Genomic DNA, 19,088 nt, shown 5'->3' on the forward strand with positions numbered 1-19,088 from the left:
TTCAATGTTTTTATTCAATTGGATTAAGATTTTCGTTGAATTTGAATTTATCATCTCCGTTGATGCATCCATCTTGGATACTGCATATCTTATAATTCAGCAGAAAAAGAAATGGCGACCTCAAGGCAACCTAGCCTGAGATTAAATTAGCGCTGTAGTGCGCCGTTTTGATATATAATTCAACAAAGACCATCCAAAATATTAAAGCTCTGTAATTGGAGACAAATTTGGCTTTTCTTTACAATTTGAGATGCCGTTGTGAGCTCTACAATAAATTGTTTTTTGTTAAGTTCGTTCCTCCAAATATCTGTGGACATCGATTTTAAGAACCTTAGAAATCGCTGTTTTTTGCAAGATTTAAATATTCGTTGGTAAAAAACCACAAATGGATTTGAATCCGTTACAATTTACAATTACAATTTATTGGATGCTGTGGTCGTCGGGATAAGAAGAATATGGCGATGGATAACTTACATTTCGAATAAACCAAACAATAATGATTTAGCGAAACAGCTCTTTTAAAGAGATACAGTAGACGCTCGATATAGTGAACAATAAAAATGCGTCTACAGCATGTCGACTGCCTATGAGTAAATTTTACCGTTCATTCATTTATTTATTTTATTTATTTATTTATTTATCTACAAGCTTAAAGCTAACAGATTTGATCTTAAAAATTAAAATATTACAAAATTATATTAAAAAGTAAATAATAAAAGTAAATTGGCCTTAAACAAATCCCCAGAATTACTTAATTCAATAAATTGACAAACTTCATTGAATTGCCTTATCGATCTACAAATCGGCTCATTAATACCGTAGCTTGTTCTGTGAAAAGATTCAAACAGAAATTTTCTACCACGCAAAGCTCTTGACGGAACATAAATTGGTACAATTAAAAGCAAAGATGGACAACGTACGTGGTAACATAAAATATCCCTCACAAGCATTATACCATGAATTTTTCTTCTTGATTCAAGAGACTTGATGCCAAGAAAAAGGCATCTTGCTTTATAATCTGGGATAGAAATCCACTTCATCTTATAAAATATGAATCTAGTAAACCGCCTCTGAACCTTTTCTAAACGATCAGAGCAGGTCTTAAAACCCGGATTCCAAATGACATCTGCATATTCCAATATAGATCTCACAAGAGATATATATAAGCATAGTAATGCGTAAGGATCACTGAAATCAACACAATTACGTTTTATAAATCCTACAGTTGAGTTAGCTCTTCCAATTACATAATCGATGTGACTTTTAAAGGAATAATTTTTGTCCAATATAACACCTAAATCTTTTATGTTTTCTACACAAGATAATACATTAGAATCGATCGTGTAGTCAAAGCTAGTGTGGATATAGGACCTATAGAAGGAGATAGCATTGCATTTTTTTATATTTAATTTTAAACAATTTAATTTACACCATTCGGAGACATGGTTAAGGTCGTCCTGTAGCAGCTTGCAATCATGGAGGCAATTGATTTTTAAGAAGAGTTTCAAATCATCAGCGTAAAGGAGGTATTGAGAATATTTTATCACTGTAGTTATATCATTTATAAAAATATTAAAGAGGAGCGGACCCAAATGACTTCCTTGAGGAACACCTGAGCTGCATTGAATAGATCTCGAAAAAGTGTTATTTATTATGACTTGTTGAGATCTTCCCATTAGATAAGAAGACAGCCAATCAAGAAGGGTAGAATGTAAACCATAAAGTTTTAATTTGTGTATTAAAGTGGAATGATCCACCGAATCAAAAGCTTTACTGAAATCGGTATATATCGCATCTACTTGATTCCTACTTTCAAACGAATTTAACACATAATTTGAGAAAAGAGCTAAATTAGTTATTGTAGAACGACCGGAAACAAATCCATGTTGTCGGTCAGAAATATGCTCTCGGGTTATGAATTCCAATTTATTTTTTACCAGGTTCTCAAACAATTTAGGGATGGCAGACAAATTGGAAATACCACGATAGTTCTCAATTTTATTTTTAGATCCAGATTTATGAATTGGCACAAGATAAGATATTTTCCATTCACTTAGAAATATACCCTGAGATAGAGATTGATTAAATATGCAATACAATGGATAGCATAGTGACTTAGCACAATTTTTTAAGAAAAAAGCGGGTATACCATCAGCTCCAGTTATAGTTTTGGGCTTTATAGACTGGAGTCCTGAATATATTTCTTCTAAACTGAGTTGTAATCCTCCGATATCAACGCTACAGGTTGAATTATCTAAGAGTGTACTGTAATTTCTAGCAGGTGAATAAACGGATTGAAAAAAGTCAGCAAATAGACAAAGTATTGATGATGTGTCTGATGCTTCAGTGTCTCCAAATGTCATTTGCTTTGGGTAGCCTGACGTATTTCTTTTCACATTTATGTATGTCCAAAACGAAGAAGTATTTGTCTTAATGTTAGTTTCAATATTCATTATATAACGCTTGTGAAGGAATTTATTAAGAACAAAAAAATCTTTGCGCAGTTTGCTAAAATTAGCGTAGTCTAAATTATCATTAGTTCGCTTAAATTTGTTAAAAGCTTTACGTTTTAAATTTTTCAGATTAATTATTTGCTTGTTGTTCCACGGGAGCTTTTGTTGAATATGTTTGGATCTTCTCGAAGACGGAACGAATCTACGAAAACTGTCGAAAATAATAGACACGAAACGCGAATACTTTTGTTGAAGATCCAGATTGACAAAATTAATTGACCAATCATAATTTTCAAGAAAATTGTAAAGTTCAATGAAGTTTGCCTTTTTAAAGTTAAAGAAGCTAGAACATTGCATTGATTCATTTGATAAATACGTGTACAGTTTAAATTCAATAAATAGTTCCTTATGATGAAGAGATTCATTAAGTAAAGAAAAGGGAACAATTGTGACTTTTGAATTAAGAAAGTCATTACATACAAAAATTAAGTCTAACAAATTATTTACAGAATTATGAATACAATTAATTTGGTTGAGATTAAGTGAATAAAGAGAATCAATTAAATAGAATTCATAATCTTTCATCAAATTACATGCAATGAATACATTATCATCTTCAGACCACTTCCATACAATGTTAGATAAATTAAAATCACCAAAACAACAAACATTATCAAAATCAGAACATAAATTATTAAGAAGATGAAATGTTAACAGTCGAACTGTTTGTTCCGAACACCAATTATTTTAATAAATATGATTTAAAATCATGAAAATAATATTTTTATTTTTGAAATCATTAAATGAAAATAAAAATGAACCAGCATAGTGTTCAAATATGCGTTTCGCCCCGGTGCAATGGTTGGGTTCATCAGAAGATGACCATTGCACTTTGTCTTGACGCATATTTTCTCGAATAAATCGAGATTCCATATAATATGAGCTACAAAGAGCTACTGCGAATTATAACAGCTACAATTTATCTTCTATGAAGACTTGTAGCAACCATATAATTCGCAGTAGCTCTTTGTAGCTCATATTATATGGAATCTCGATTTATTCGAGAAAATATGCGTCAAGACAAAGTGCAATGGTCATCTTCTGATGAGCCCAACCATTGCACCGGGGCGAAACGCATATTTGAACACTATGCTGGTTCATTTTTATTTTTATTTTCATTTAATGATTTTAAAAATAAAAATATTATTTTCATGATTTTAAATCATATTTATTAAAATAATTGGTGTTCGGAACAAACAGTTCGACTGTTAACATTTCATCTTTTTAAATCCCTTAGCAAGGAAATAAAAACAGCTACAATTTATCTTCTATGAAGACTTGTAGCAACCATATAATTCGCAGTAGCTCTTTGTAGCTCATATTATATGGAATCTCGATTTATTCGAGAAAATATGCGTCAAGACAAAGTGCAATGGTCATCTTCTGATGAGCCCAACCATTGCACCGGGGCAAAACGCATATTTGAACACTATGCTGGTTCATTTTTATTTTTATTTTCATTTAATGATTTTAAAAATAAAAATATTATTTTCATGATTTTAAATCATATTTATTAAAATAATTGGTGTTCGGAACAAACAGTTCGACTGTTAACATTTCATCTTCTTAAATCCCTTAGCAAGGAAATAAAAACAGCTACAATTTATCTTCTATGAAGACTTGTAGCAACCATATAATTCGCAGTAGCTCTTTGTAGCTCATATTATATGGAATCTCGATTTATTCGAGAAAATATGCGTCAAGACAAAGTGCAATGGTCATCTTCTGATGAGCCCAACCATTGCACCGGGGCGAAACGCATATTTGAACACTATGCTGGTTCATTTTTATTTTTATTTTCATTTAATGATTTTAAAAATAAAAATATTATTTTCATGATTTTAAATCATATTTATTATAATAAATTATTAATATTTTCAATATTCATAACATGTTTTTCATAAATTTCAAAATCACTCTTAGGTGGAATGTAACTTACTATAAAAAATAAGGTAACATTTTTTGTTGAACATAAATTGATCGATATACATAATTGCTCAACATCCAAATGATGTAGTGAAACTTCTTTACAACGTAGCTTGGTACTCACGGCAACCAAAATACCTCCTCCACGTTCAGAGAGGGTGTCACACCTGTCACGCCGGTAGGCAATGAAATATTTTGAATCGAAAAGTTCATACGAAGATATACCAGGATGGAGCCAGGTTTCAACAATTATGATTATATCATAATCAAGGTGACTTGAGTTGATAAAAAGCTCTGAAACTTTCGTTCGGATGCCACTAGCATTGTGATAGTACACTTTAAGCGATGAGTTACAGGATATTTTTTCCATGCAATTAGGTTTTGGCAGATTTGATCGTGAGGAAATCAACGATTCCTCAATCCTACTTAGTTTTTTGAAATGAATTTAAAAGGACGAATTTTCACCCCGCGAGGCCAGAAAGTATCAACATATATTTTTTTTGCGCATTCGGCAGAAATCCCAATTTTAAAATTTACAAACTTTAAGTTTATATTGGATTCATTGTGTTTAATGAGCTTGAAGCAAGAGATTTCATCTGGATTGATAGGAAGATTAGTAGACACAAAATTTATAATTTCATCAGCTGTAGTGGACCTGTGAAAGCTTCCAATATGAAACCATTTTGTGTTTCTTACGATCTTAAGATCACTGGATTGTGGTTTAGTACCCAAAATAATTTTACTACTTACAAGGGACGTAGCAGTAGGTGTCGCCAAGGTCTCATCGCTCATATCAACAGCAACAGTAGTAAGATCATTAGAAACAGACATAGCAGCAACATGTTCAGCAACAGCAGCATGAATATCGGCAGCAACTTTTGAGGAATCAGGAATAACTTGTTTCAATTCCATACCAACATCAGCACCAGCAGCATAGAGGAAATATATTATCTAGAGTCCCGACTTAATGGGTTTGCTCTCTTTCGGCCTACAAGCTAAATTGGGAGGATTTTGTCCATAAGGATAAGCATGTGTTAGTGGTCCCGTGCATTTCTTATGGGACCAAGCCATTATGAATGTAGTTGTTATGGAATTTGTGCCCACATTGCTCGACCGCGGGGGAAAAAACTATGAGGTGAACTCAGCCGTTCAAAAAAGAGATCCGTTGAATTCAAAAATTGAAAAATAAATGCAATATTTTATGAAAAAATTAATTTTGCAACTTCTTTTTAGTGAAAACAGTGCTAAAAATAATATTTAACTGCTTTTGGCAAACAAATTCTATCATTTTTATGAAAAGTTTAGCTAAAAACAGAATAAATCATGCCGAAAGTATAGGCGCACCCTAGAACTGCAATGCGAACGTGGCGCAATTTGAGTTGTACCCAGTTTTGACAGATCAAAAGCGAGGTAATTATTTTGACAGCGAAAATTAAATTAAATAAATCAAAACAAATAAATCAAAACAAAAGTGAAAATTAATAAAACAAAGTTGTTAATAGTACTCCTGATTAACTGTTTTATCTATATTATATAAATAATTTTATACAAAATGATCCAGAGTCAACTAATTCATCGATCTAAAAAGTGACTTCATCATATCCGAAGAAGTATTTCCCTACGTAACTTGGCTCTAGCTGATAGAGGATTCTTTCAGGATCTCTTTCCAGACACCGCTGGGTAAGTTGTATATTGTTTTGTATGTTTATAAAAACTATAAGAAATCGTAATGAATTATATTCTGTTCTTCTTAAAACGGTAGTCCAGAAATGGCAAAACTTTTCACAGGTAAACAACAAACAATCTACGCCGGCTTTGATCAAGCTGCCGATAGTCCAACGTTGGAAATCTCCTGGTAATAATTGGACTTCTGCATGGCATCGAGAAAGACACAATCCAATCGCGTTATTTGGAATACGGGTCTTATCGGTAATCCTAATAATATAATATAATATAATATAAATAATATAGATAATATATTTCCTCTATGACCAGCAGCATCATTAGGGGCAAAAATAACATTTATATCCACGGGAGCAGCAATATCCGAAACTTCAGCATCATGAACCGCAATATCTCCAACAGCAACATTTTCATCAACAATAGCTACAGCAGCATTGATATCACCAATGGCAATAATCTCATTAGCATCAAATGCAGCAGAAAGAGAATTTCCATTAATCGCAATCGCAACATCTTTATTTATTGTGCTCACTGGAGTATTAGTTGAAATTGATTTTATATTTTACACTGAATCACAAAAGAAAGTAACCACTTGACTCAGTTAAACAGAAGTTCTTGCTGTGTTTTTACTTTTGTAAAACATTGTAATTATGAAAACAAATTGGACCAAATGCTGAAATGTTTTTATTATTCTCATTTTTGTTTGGACTTTCTGTGCGTAAACATATATCCGGTTAATTTTAGTGCATTGTTAAGTAAGAATGGTCCGAAAGCGTTTCACATTGCTTGAAAAAACTGATGTATTAAAGAAGCTGTCAGCAGGTATTATAAATTTCTTAACTTTAAAAATAAATGATAAGTGGTTAATTCACATATCAAACAATATGGAATAGCTAGGTCCACCGTAAGTTCCATATATAATAAGAGGGATAATATAACTGGAAAAAGAAAAACTTTGAGAACATCTGAACTTCTAAATGTAGAAAAAGGGCTGTATAAATATTAGGGTGATTCATTTCCGCAAAAAAAATTTTTTTTCTCGGCGCTCAAGCAAAATATTAAACTACATGTAGAAAAAAAAATGTTCACCAAGGTAGAGCTCTTAATATCAATTTTAAGTACTTGCAGTTTAAATTTAAAGTTTTCCCATTTAAAATACATGTAAAAAAAATATTTTTTTTTTTAAATTTCTAATGCTCGCCCGCTTTTTACAATATTGTGAATCGGTTCTATGGACCTTATAGGGAATTTCACGTTCTTTAAAATTGTCTTCATGTTTTTTTGTGTAACTCTTAGTGGTTCGCCAGTAGGAGTCATCAAAGTTCAATTTTTTGAATGAACATTTTTTTTTTGCAATTTTTTTCAACAATTCGCAAAAAATAGTGAAAAAAAAGAGCTGAATCGTAAAAAAAAGTCTTTTAACAAATATTTGATGAATTTACGGCCATTTTTATATCTTTCAACGTAAGTAATTGATAAATATTAACCAATTATGCTATTTAAATTAATTTTTCTTATTTACTATCGATATAATTCTCTACAACAATAACTTTTCCAGAGTTATTATGATTTCTGACTAAAAATAAATATAAACATATCACATCAATTCATAAAAAAACAACAAATATACAATTGCAACTTAGATTCTGCAATTTTTCAACATTCCCGTTATATAGCAACAAATATAAATGAAGGTTATTCAATTTTTTGAGCAAAATTCTTAAATTAACGAAAAAGTAAATTGTTTTTATTGTCAACTTTATTTGCTTCAATGTTGTATAAGTAGAAATTGCTATTTGAATAATTGCCGTAAATTCATCAAATATTTGTTAAAAGACTTTTTTTACGATTCAGTTTTTTTTTTCACTATTTTTTGCGAATTGTTAAAAAAAATTGCAAAAAAAATGTTCATTCAAAAAATTGAACTTTGATGACTCCTACTGGCGAACCACTAAGAGTTACATAAAAAAAACATGAAGACAATTTTAAAGAACGTGAAATTCCCTATAAGGTCCATAAAACCGATTCACAATATTGTAAAAAGCGGGCGAGCATTAGAAATTTGAAAAAAAAATATTTTTTTTATATGTATTTTAAATGGGAAAACTTTAAATTTAAACTGCAAGTACTTAAAATTGATATTAAGATTATTAAGAGCTCTACCTTGGTGAACATTTTTTTTTCTACAGGTAGATTAATATTTTGCTTGAGCGCCGAGAAATTTTTTTTTTTTGCGGAAATGAATCACCCTAATAAATATCTACCCATGAGTGGACTGATATTGAAACAAAAACCTATTTCCATCAAATCAAATCAAATGGGGTGGCGCAACAGTCCGTTGTGAACCAGGGCCTAGTGACTTACAACTCTCAACCATTCCTGTGTGCGAGTAATGTTGTCAGGAATGGAGGGACCTACAATTTTATGCCGAATCCGAACGGCTAGTTTGAGAAAGCACTTTTTCATGACAATAATTACTCTTGAAGGATTTGTCAATTCCTCGCAAGAGGCAGTACCCGCGAAATTAATTTTTTTAAATTAAGGTGACACAGGCAGGGATTGAACCCAAGACCCCTTGCATGACAGTCCAACGCACAAACCATCATGCCACGGGTACTACTATTTCCATACTGGAAAAATAAATGGTAACAGATATGGTTTTGTTGCAAGCGATGGTTGGCTTCAAAAATTAAAAAAAAATTATGCAGTTCGATATCTAAAAATATCCGGAGAGAAGCTATCTTCTCAACCATAACTAGTCTACCCTTTTAAACGAGTTATTCAGAAAAAATAAAGAGTATGGATCTCAAGCCAGATCAAATATATAACATATAACACTGATGAGTCAGGTTTATATTGGAAGCTTCTTCCTGGAAAAACATATGTTTCGTGGGCTGAGAAGACTGCTCCGGAGAGAAAAGCCGAAAAACAATGGTTTACTCTCATGGCTTGCACCAATGCTTCAGGTCGCCATAAAGTAAAACCTCTTGTAATTGGAAAAGCCAAAAATCCTCGCCCATTTAGAAATGTGTGCTTGCCTATACATTATCAACACTCCAAATTAGCTTGGATGACAGGAGCTATCTTTAAAGACTGGTTTCGTAACTTATTTGCTCCAGAAGCTCAAAACTTTCTAAAAATAATGATTTGCCACTTAAAGCTCTTCTTATTTTGGATAACGCTCCTAGTCACCCTTCGGAAAATCAGCTTAAAACGTCAGATGGCTGCATAACAGTCATCTATATGCCACCAAATGTTACTCCACTCATTCAACCGATGGACCAAAACGTAATCCGACAAACAAAACTTTTTTTTATAGAAAAAGCTTGTTATTGTCAATTATTGCAGCTAAAAAAGGTAGGTAGTGAAATGATAACAAAGATTTTTAACTTCCCATAGAAAGTTATTGTAATGGGTCCGATTTGTCAAATTGAAAATTTTGACATTTCTAGACGTTTCAAGGTCCCTAGAGTCGAAATAAAAGATTTTTAGAAAGATGTCTGTGCGTGCGTGTGTACGTACGTTCGTACGTCCGTACGTCCGTACGTTCGCGACGTTTTTTTCGTCGTCTATAGCTCAAGAACCAGAAGAGATATCGACTTCCAATAAATTTTGTTATACAGATAATAAGGCAGAAAGATGCAGAAAGGGCTCTCAGGAAAATTGCGTGGGTGGTTTTTTTACCATAGCAGTTTAAAAAAAGGTGAAAATTTTGGTTAACCCTAAATATCTTACGAACCAAAAACGCTAGAGACTTGAATTTAATTTTATATAGTAAACTGTAACGTGATCTCAAAGAAATATATTTTTTGAAAAAAATCAAAAAAACTGAAAAAAAAATTTGTCACCTCCAAAATTTAACGACTAACATATGATTTCATCTCCAAAACAATTTTGAGCAACGAAGAATAATGTTTTTGAAATCTGATAAAATTTTGAGAAAAATCGAATTGACAGTTTTTTTTATAAAAAATAAAAATCTAAAAAAAACATTACTCAAAGTTCGTAAAAATTAAATATCGATTCAAATATCTTTTCAAAAACTTGAAAGTTAGACTTCAAACTTATTTTATCTTATAAGAAATATTGTTTTAAGCATTCTGAAAGATGTTGAGAAAAATCGAATTGACAGTTTTTTTACAAAAAATAAAAACCTTAAAAAAAATTTATAAAAGTTCGTAAAAATTGATTTTCGAATCAAATATCTTTTCAAAAATTGTAGATATTGGCTTTTAACTACTTTTATCTTTCAAAAAATATTGTTGTTAACATTTAGTAAAATTTTGAATAGTTTTTGTACAAACAATTAAATACCTAAAAAAAATTTTACAAAAGTTGGTAAAAATTGATTTTCGACTCAAATATCTTTTCAAAACTATAAAATATTGGCTTCAAACTAATTTTATCTTATAGAAAATATTGTTTTCAACATTCGATAGAATTTTGAAGAAAATCGAATTGACGGTTTTCTTACAAAAATAAAACTCCAAAGAAAACAATACTAAAACTTGGTAAAAATTTACTTTCGACTCAAATAGCTTTTCAAAAATTTGAGATATTGGGTTTAATTTACTTTTAACTTTCAAAAAATCTTGTTGTCAACATGCAATTAAAGTTTGAAAAAAATCGAATTGACAGCTTTCTTACAAAAAATAAAAACCTAAACAATAAAATTATAAAAGTTGGTAGAAATTGATTTTCGACTCAAATATATTTTCAAAACTTTGAGATATTGGCTTTAATTTACTTTTATCTTTCAAAAAATCTTGTTCTCAACATTCAGTTAAAGTTTGAAAAAAATCGAATTGACAGTTTTTTTTACAAACAAAATAAAAACCTAAAAAAAACTTATAAAAGTTGGTAAAAATTGATTTTCGACTCAAATATCTTTTCAAAAATTTGAGATATTGGCTTTAATTTAATTTTATCTTTCAAAAAATCTTGTTGTCAACATTCAGTTAAAGATTGAAAAAAATCGAATTGACAGTTTTTTTACAAAAAATAAAAACCTGAAAAAAATGTATAAAAGTTGGTAAAAATTGATTTTCGACTCAAATATCTTTTCAAAAATTTTAAATATTGGCTTCAAAGTAATTTTATCTCATAAGAAATATTGTTTTCAACATTTGGTAAAATTTTTACAAAATCGAATTGACAGTTCTTTTTACAAAAAATTAAACTCTAAAAAAAAACAATACTAAAACTTCGTAAAAATTTACTTTCGACTCAAATAGCTTTTCAAAACGTAAAAATATTGGCTTGAAACTTATTTTATTTCACAGAAAATATTGTTTTCGATATTCAGTAATTTTTATATAAAAATCCAATAGTCCGTTTTTTCATAAAAAATAAAATCCACAAAAAATATTACGCAAATTTGGTAAAAATTGATACGAGTACATATAGACAAACTTTTAAGCAAGACAAATCGACAGACGGGATAGGAAGTTATCAGTGTGGGTCCCATCCCAGCCTCTTTTTAAATTTTCTTATGTTGCTATAGAAAATATTTTCGAAGCGGTAAAAGTAATCACGATCAAGGATGCGGTGTAATGGTTTTCATTACTTCACAATATCGAGCGTCTACTGTATTAAGTGGTTATGGAGGTCAAAAGCAATCCATTCCAAATCAACAACTTTAATACCGTAATTAGAGCATAAACCGGATTCCGGTCATATCCTACTTAAGAGGTAGCTTCAGCTAATGTACCTCAATGGCGAGCTCATGTCATTCTGTTACTCACTCTAAAAACGTATGTAGCTTCTTTTGGTCCCAATACAATTTTTCATTGAAAAGTTAACTTTCATCGATGACTGGCCACGTACATAAATGATGCTTGGAATTTAGTATCGGGATACCACAATAATGAAGTTAATTTCTGCGTAATTCACGATGCCAACAAAATCTCGAAAGTGGACAAATAATTCGATATGAACGAAATTGGAATAAATTTGTCCATCGACGAAATTCAAATAATTTTCTATTTTGAACTTCCCATAGGAAGTTATTGTAATAGGTCCGATTTGTCAAATTCTAAATTTTGAAATTTCTCGAAGCTTAAAAAAAAATTTAACCAAAGTTGGTAAAAAGTGATTTTCGTCTCAAATATCTTTTCAAAACTTTGAGATATTATCTATAAACTATTTTAGCTGTTTTCAACATTCTAAAAAAATTTGAGAAAAATCGAATTGACAGTTTTTATTCACAAAAAATAAAAATCAAAACAAAAAAATTAATAAAAGTTTTAAAAAAAAATATTCTCGGCTCAAATATCTTTTTCAAAACTTTGAGGTATTGACTTTAAACTACTTTCATCTTTTAAAAAGTATCGTTGTCAACATTCAGTAAAAAAAATCATACAATAATGAAATCTACAAGTACCCAAATTGGGTAAAAATTGATGTTCGGTTCTTGATATCTCTCAAATTAATTTCATTCATCCAATTTGTAAAAATTTAAGAAATACTACTAAAATTGGTAAAAATTTGTTTTCTACTAAAAATCTATTAAACAAAACTAGATTTTGAAACTAAACAATTTCTTTATATGAAAAATGTTTTCGGTAATTTTAAAATTTTTAACAATAACAACTAACAACTTTTTTAACCCCAACACGAAAATGTACAAACTTTTAAGCAAGACAAATCGACAGACGGGATGATGGGAAGTTATCAGTGTGGGTCGCATCCCATCCTCTTATTCTTTTTAAAATCAAAAAAAGGGTCCAGGTTCCTCAAAGAGTTCTATCCTGCTTACTAAAGTCCTCGGACCTATGTTTGAGGTGAGTTTGCAGAGTCTATTATTCAAAAAAGTTGCTTGCAGAACGTCAAGTACAGCATGTACAGCCTTGCCTTACTCAATTTTGTGTTTTATATTCCTCTGCCAACCTTTATGCAAAACGTAACATTTGGACTTATCATATGTTGACTTGATAACAACAATCAATTTGTCCGAGAAGCCCTTTTTTCGCAAAGCAAGCTAAATAAATTCTCTATTGACCCCTATGAACAGCAAGTCAAGCCCGCATTGTTTTAATGTGTTCCATACAGGAAGGTCCAGTGCGCAATCCTGCTAGTACCTACTATTTTTGCTATAACCTTGCCTTTTACAGAAAGAACGTAAATTCCTCTCCAATTTTCACAATTCGTGAGATGTCCAGAAATATGTTCTGTGATATAAATAATTTCCAAGGGATAGTTTTGATATAATTCACGTTTCCAATTTTATTTACGAAGTCCTCATTATTCTGGTGCTTCCAAATATTTGCTTCAAAGTTGAATATTTGGTTGATTGCAGCGTCTTCGAAAAGATCTTTCATCGACCAATTCATAATTCCAGGGAGTTTGTTAATACTCAAGAGTTCCGAAAGCGCTATTTTGGGATAGATAGACTCTGTTTAGAAGAAATGATCAACATCTTGAATGGAGAACTAGGTTGGGACCTTCTGTATGAATACTGATTGAACGCTCTTCACTATAGAATCAGAATAGTTGAGGAACATTTTTAAGGTTTTAAAGTTTAAAAAATTATAAAGATTATTTTGAACTGTATCTAATCAGATTTTTTTTTTGGTAAATAAACATTTAAAAAAATTGTAAGTGTGGTAGACGGCCTTCGGCCAAACCATTTAAAAACTTGTGTAATCTTACAATTAAGAATATAATGTTTTGTTCTTGTATCTTTTGAAGTCAATAAAATTAACTAACTCAGCTGGATGTTGTCTTTACGCCAGTTCCCGAATTTTCAGAATCCGATGATAGAAGGAAGCAATTCAAATTTTGCTTTAAAATTGAAACAACTTTTTCTCTGATTGTGTTTGCTTAATTATTTGTCATCGCAATTTAAAATGTTTCAACGAAAATAATACAATTAAAAAACAAAAAAATTCTGTATAAAAGCAATACAATAATCATCAATTTGAAAAATGTTCAACATTAATTTTATTCTGTGTTTGTCATGCTAAAAAATAGTCTGCATTAAGTGCATTCGTTCTTGTGCTATAAATGACGCCACCAAGGCTGGTATACTATCATTCGCTCTCAGAATTTGTTGTTTAATTATTTGCTTAAAGTCTTCCCTCACACCTTTGTCAGCCCCTCGAGTACCGATACGACGTGTAGCTGCATTAGCTTGTGCAGGTGAAAATTCAAAATTAAATTCCTCATTATGTGAACGCCAAATGTGCATAAATTCTTCAATATAATCGATCATAACAATGTAGTTGGGGAAGAGTCGATAGCAGAATTGACCTCTGGATCGTATGAGGGAGAATATTTGCTCGGCTAGCAGGGTTTCTCGAGGATAATCCAATTGAGACAGAACAAGTAAATCACCAAGAACTAGATCAGAGACATTGGATTCAAAGAGTTTGCGCTGGAAGAAAAAATCAGGAAAATCTTGAAGCTCCAATTTTGAACTCTTTTGGAACAAAATATACTTACACTTAAACTGTTTATAATGGCTCTAGCGCAATATTGGACGATGGGCTTCTGTGTCAATGGGAGGAAGAGAACATGACGTTGATTACCGGCAATTGTCATATTTTCGATTATCTGTCCAGGAATCGTTGGGAGGTCGACGAGAATCTTTAGAATACACTCGAAACCTTGCATCTTAAAGAACAAACAAATCAAATCTTTATTGATACAGCAAAATTAAGAATCTACTTACAGTCAGAACTCCTTGAATTAAATTCAAACTCAAAAGCTGAACATTTTGTTGCAAACTGTTTTTAATTTGCATCTCAGCCATCAACTTTTTAGCTTCCTCCTGATGGCCAAAATAAACCGCTAAATCGAACAGGAATCGACTTATCCATGGAGCCAAAGGAAGTTTGATCAAAAGCTGACTGAAATCTCTCTGAAACTGTTCGGTGTTCAGTAATTGCCAACACTGGGCAGCATTTACAAACGCTTTCGAAATTTCTTTACTATGATTGGAAGTTACAGAAATCTGAGGTGGATCCATTGTTTGTGGTTCATTCGATCGGTCTAACTTCAATTCTAAAGCAAACAATTAAGTTGTTTGTTCAAATCATGGGACACCCCAAATACTAACCTCGATATCCTTCAACAAGGACATAGTCAACGTCATTGTCTTCAGCTCGAGCACTGCAGTTCTTTATGTACTCTTGCAGGGAGTAAATAAAGAGGGTGGTAGTATAGAAGAGAATCTGATTGCTTCCTGGAGGACTTGTAGAAGCTATCTCAATTAGTTTTTCCCAATAGACATTTTTACTCCTACAAAATCAGGATCTTCAATTTTATCAAATTTACAAATTCTTTTATATTACGAACCAAGTCTTATTGAAAGGCAGAAAAGTTTCCCAACGAAGTATTTTCCCACATAATCCGAGTACTTGGAAGATTTTTTTCCAAATCTCGCTGGCGTCACATTTATTCTCCTCTTCGATTATCTGTCTGATGTAATATTCTAAAGAAATCGTAAAGATTCTGCACACAAGATGACTTGGAAGATCTGGTGTCTTGTGGTATATCAAGGGAAGAGCTTCTTCTACAAGCATTTCTTGATATTTCTGGGGATTTAAATTCATTCCTTCGGCTATCATTTCAAGGAGACGTGGCTATTTAAGTGTATTTAGAAAAATCATAACTCTATTCAAAAAGGTTTATATATTAAGTGGTTACATACTGAATGAGTTACAGCAGCTTCGGGTAATCGCTTAAGAATCAACAACTGCAACTTGCATTGCTCCAGATTGTTTTCGGTATGATTGACAGTGAGTAAAAGAATCTTGTGTTGAACATCATAGGAAACATGTTGGAACATTTTCACATAGAATTCTTGTTCGGGTGTGATTTCATTTTCTGGAGCCCGTAGAGCTGCAGTTAGCTCCGCAACCTCGTTCCATAGGTCGACACTTTGATTCTGGAATGTAAGGGTTCTTTTGTTTGTTGTTTCTTAAGTTTTGACGAAGTTTTCTTTTTTGTTTATTTTCAAATTATTTAACTTACATATAACTAAAACATTTGGCAGCTTCTTCGTAGTTATTTGCTTCTTTTTCAAGTTTATAAGCTTCGAACTGCGAGTTTAATCAATTTATTTGTCAATTTTTGTGGAAACGTAAAATTTATTTTGTTTTGTTTTGTTTACCTGAACATTAAAATTATTGGGAAATAATGTTTTGGCGGTTATAATCCACGCTTTCGCTGCACAAGGATCAGTTGCGCGTACTTTTTGAGCTTGTGTTATAATGTAGTTTTCTTCGGATGTTAAATCCATTTTAGTTTTAAGTTTTAAAATAAACTAAATCGGAAAAACTAATGAAATTATTCTAAAGAATGAAGAACATTTGTTTTCTTTTTATTTTTCGGCTTGTGACAAATGTCACTTTAAGCGGCTGTCAGTTGAACAAAGCTTCTCAAACTGCTTGTAATGAGTGATGCCAAGATTACAAAATATACAAATAAAGAGTAAAGAAATTATGGTAGACATACATGGATCTGAATTTTATTTATGCAAAAGGATAACCAAATATTGTATCACATTATCCAGATGGATAAAGTAGCTCAATTCAAAAAGCATGCTTTTTGTATTCGTTAAATTATTTGTCAGTTTATATTTCTATGATTTCTGAAAATTTTCTCAGACAGATGGCTGAGCAGAAGAATGAAATATAAACACAATTCACTATTCATTATTACATTTTGCCTGCGTGCGCTACCTGTGTCGCTACCTCTACTGCGCCGTCCCTTGGGATTGGATTCGAAGACCTTATGGGCTGGAACGTTGATGTCCATTCGCTCTACATGACCTAGCCATCTAATCCGTTGGACTTTTATTCTGTTTACTAGGTCAGTGTCGCTGTACGTTATATTTTTTCCTCAATTCCCCATCTATGCATGCGGGACCAAAAATAACCCGAAGAATTTTTCTCTCGAAGCATCCTAAGACGCTCTCATCTTTCTTTGATAGGGTCCAGGCCTCAGCGCCATATATGAGAACCGGGATGACGAGTGTCTTATAGATGGTGATTTTAGATGCTCAAGAGAGGACTTTACTTCTCAATTGCCAAAGAAGCAGCGATTTGTAAGAGTTATTCTTCGTTTGATTTCAGCGCTGGTGTCGTTGTCTGTGTTAATAGCGGTGCCTAGGTAGACAAAGTCCTCTTAACTACCTCAAAGTTATAGCTGTCCGTCGCAATGCTCAAAAACGCTCCACTTACATCACGCTTTGATCTTCCAATTATGTCAATAAAATCTGCGTATCCGAGTAGTTGGATGGACCTTTGAAAGATTGTGCCTCTAGTGTTGAGTTTGTGCATTCTCTATTGTCATTCTGCACAAACGGATAAGTTTGACAGGGATGCCAAAACTAGATATTGCTCTGTAGAGCTGTCATACACGGCTTTAAAATCGATAAAGAGATGGTGGGTATCGATTAGTTTGGCAGCCGTCAGCTCCAGCAGCTTTGTTTGACTAAGGTTAAGATATTGCTATCTTCACTTCGTATAGGTAGGGTCGTCGGAATTGTTTACCTGCGTCGCCTAGGTTGAGTGGTCTTATCTCCCTTACGGCGGAATTCGGTTCGTCATCGCCGTTATATAATTTGGACTGCGGTTCTACTATGATGTTCAACTGATCGTCTTTACAGGCTTCGGTTCGTGATTGGTGTCCTTGAGAGTTTTTTTTTTACCTTTTGGTAAAATTTACGAACCTCATTCCTGTTGTGACATCCCTCTATCTCCTCGTTCGCGCTTCTCGTGCTCTCATTTTTTCCATCTAAGAAGCAGGTGTTCCTCTCTCCTCTTCTGCTCGTAGAGCTCGCGGGCAGTTCTGGTCCTTCCGTGCAGCCCCGTTTTGTATGCCTCTTGTTTCGCTGCGTGCGATTGCTGGCTGTATGAACTGCGTACTATCTACCAGAACGTCTCGCCCCGCAGTGAAATCGATCAGCCTGAATCCGTTGTCAGAGGTGGTGTCGTGCAGGCTGTATCTCCCCATTGTGCCACCAAAGATGTCTTCTCTTCCTAGCTTAGCGTTGAAATCTCCTAAGATAATTTTAATGTCATAGCCAGGGCACTGCTCATAAGTCTTGTCCAAGAGCTTTTAGAATATGTCTTTGGTGTCTTCATCTTTCTTCTCTGTTGAGGCATGCGCACATATTAGGCGAATTTAACCTTGATGCGGATTGTCGTGATGCGCTCGCTCACTCTGTTGAAACTCAAGACTTTTTGCCTGAGTCATGTTCCAATAACAAAAAAATAGACGCTCTCTTTGTTCTCGGAAGCAGTTGCCGTAGTCTTTTAGTTTGCGTTTGCTCGGTCCAGGTTAGGGCTTCCGCTAATTGTTCGGCTGCACGTGGTCTGTTAAGGTACGTAACATTCCACGTACAGATCCAAAATTCGTTGTCCTTATTTCGTTTGCTTGGGTTGTCAACAGTAAATCCGTCCATTTCCGAGGCTTGTTACTACTTCGCAACTATGAAGTTTTTACGTGCTCAAAAAGTCAACCCGAAGGCACAACCACCAACCTGGAGGGCCAGATCCTTAGTGTAACTCCAAAGAGAGCCGGATAAAACCGCTCCTTATAGGCCTGGGCTCCAAATAAGTCGTAGAAGCCCTATAAGGTGTTCACTAAGTAGTTCAACCGTACTGGAACTGTAGACGCCACCGTTGATTCCATCTCGAGAATTCGTCCGCTGCCATCAAGGCAAGGAGCCTCTCCTTATCCTCTCTCTCGTTTGCTGCCCACAACAACTTTCCACTGGGGTTGGAACCCAATCTTCAGTTGAGTTACTAGGCATTCGATGTTCACCGCGGGGAGGTGAGGGTAGTAGTTGATAGACAGAGGTGGGTATTGAGAAAAACCTGTGGACGGTTGTGTCCTCTTGAATGCACATGTCTATAATTTGATCAAGCTCTTATATTGTTTAAATAATATTTCATGATCAAAAATGTCAAATTTTTTTTCATATTCCATGTATCAAAAACGGGTCAACACTTTTTT

The 19,088-nt window shown here is 33.0% G+C and overlaps 1 protein-coding gene across 2 annotated transcripts; it reads right to left on the reverse strand.

Moving 5' to 3' along the window:
• Window positions 1-13,928: 13,928 nt before the first annotated feature.
• On the reverse strand, window positions 13,929-16,457 carry LOC129944285 (integrator complex subunit 10). Of its 2 annotated transcripts, none has more exons than XM_056053630.1 (8): window positions 16,237-16,457; window positions 16,098-16,165; window positions 15,775-16,027; window positions 15,420-15,706; window positions 15,181-15,362; window positions 14,794-15,125; window positions 14,565-14,735; window positions 13,929-14,496 (listed from the first exon to the last, which is right to left on the reverse strand). In XM_056053630.1, exons 1-8 carry the CDS (start codon window positions 16,363-16,365, stop codon window positions 14,083-14,085), a joined length of 1,836 nt encoding a protein of 611 aa, XP_055909605.1. In that variant the 5' UTR covers window positions 16,366-16,457; the 3' UTR covers window positions 13,929-14,082. The 2 variants fall into 2 exon arrangements, with proteins under 2 accessions (XP_055909605.1, XP_055909606.1); XM_056053631.1 differs by having other exon boundaries at window positions 15,775-16,011; window positions 16,237-16,253.
• Window positions 16,458-19,088: the final 2,631 nt, after the last annotated feature.

The sequence above is a fragment of the Eupeodes corollae genome, chromosome 2 (genome assembly GCF_945859685.1).
Source record: "Eupeodes corollae chromosome 2, idEupCoro1.1, whole genome shotgun sequence".
In the NCBI taxonomy this organism is placed as follows: Eukaryota; Metazoa; Arthropoda; class Insecta; order Diptera; family Syrphidae; genus Eupeodes; species Eupeodes corollae.

What these genes read in the sequence shown, in the direction of transcription:
- LOC129944285 (XM_056053630.1), bottom strand. Translation starts at nt 16,365, where the DNA reads ATGGATTTAACATCCGAAGAAAACTACATTATAACACAAGCTCAAAAA. An exon ending in CTGCCTTTCAATAAGACTTG is followed by an intron (nt 15,363 to 15,419) that starts GTTCGTAATATA and finishes CTGATTTTGTAG; the next exon opens with GAGTAAAAATGTCTATTGGG. An exon ending in TAATTCAAGGAGTTCTGACT is followed by an intron (nt 14,736 to 14,793) that starts GTAAGTAGATTC and finishes TTGTTCTTTAAG; the next exon opens with ATGCAAGGTTTCGAGTGTAT.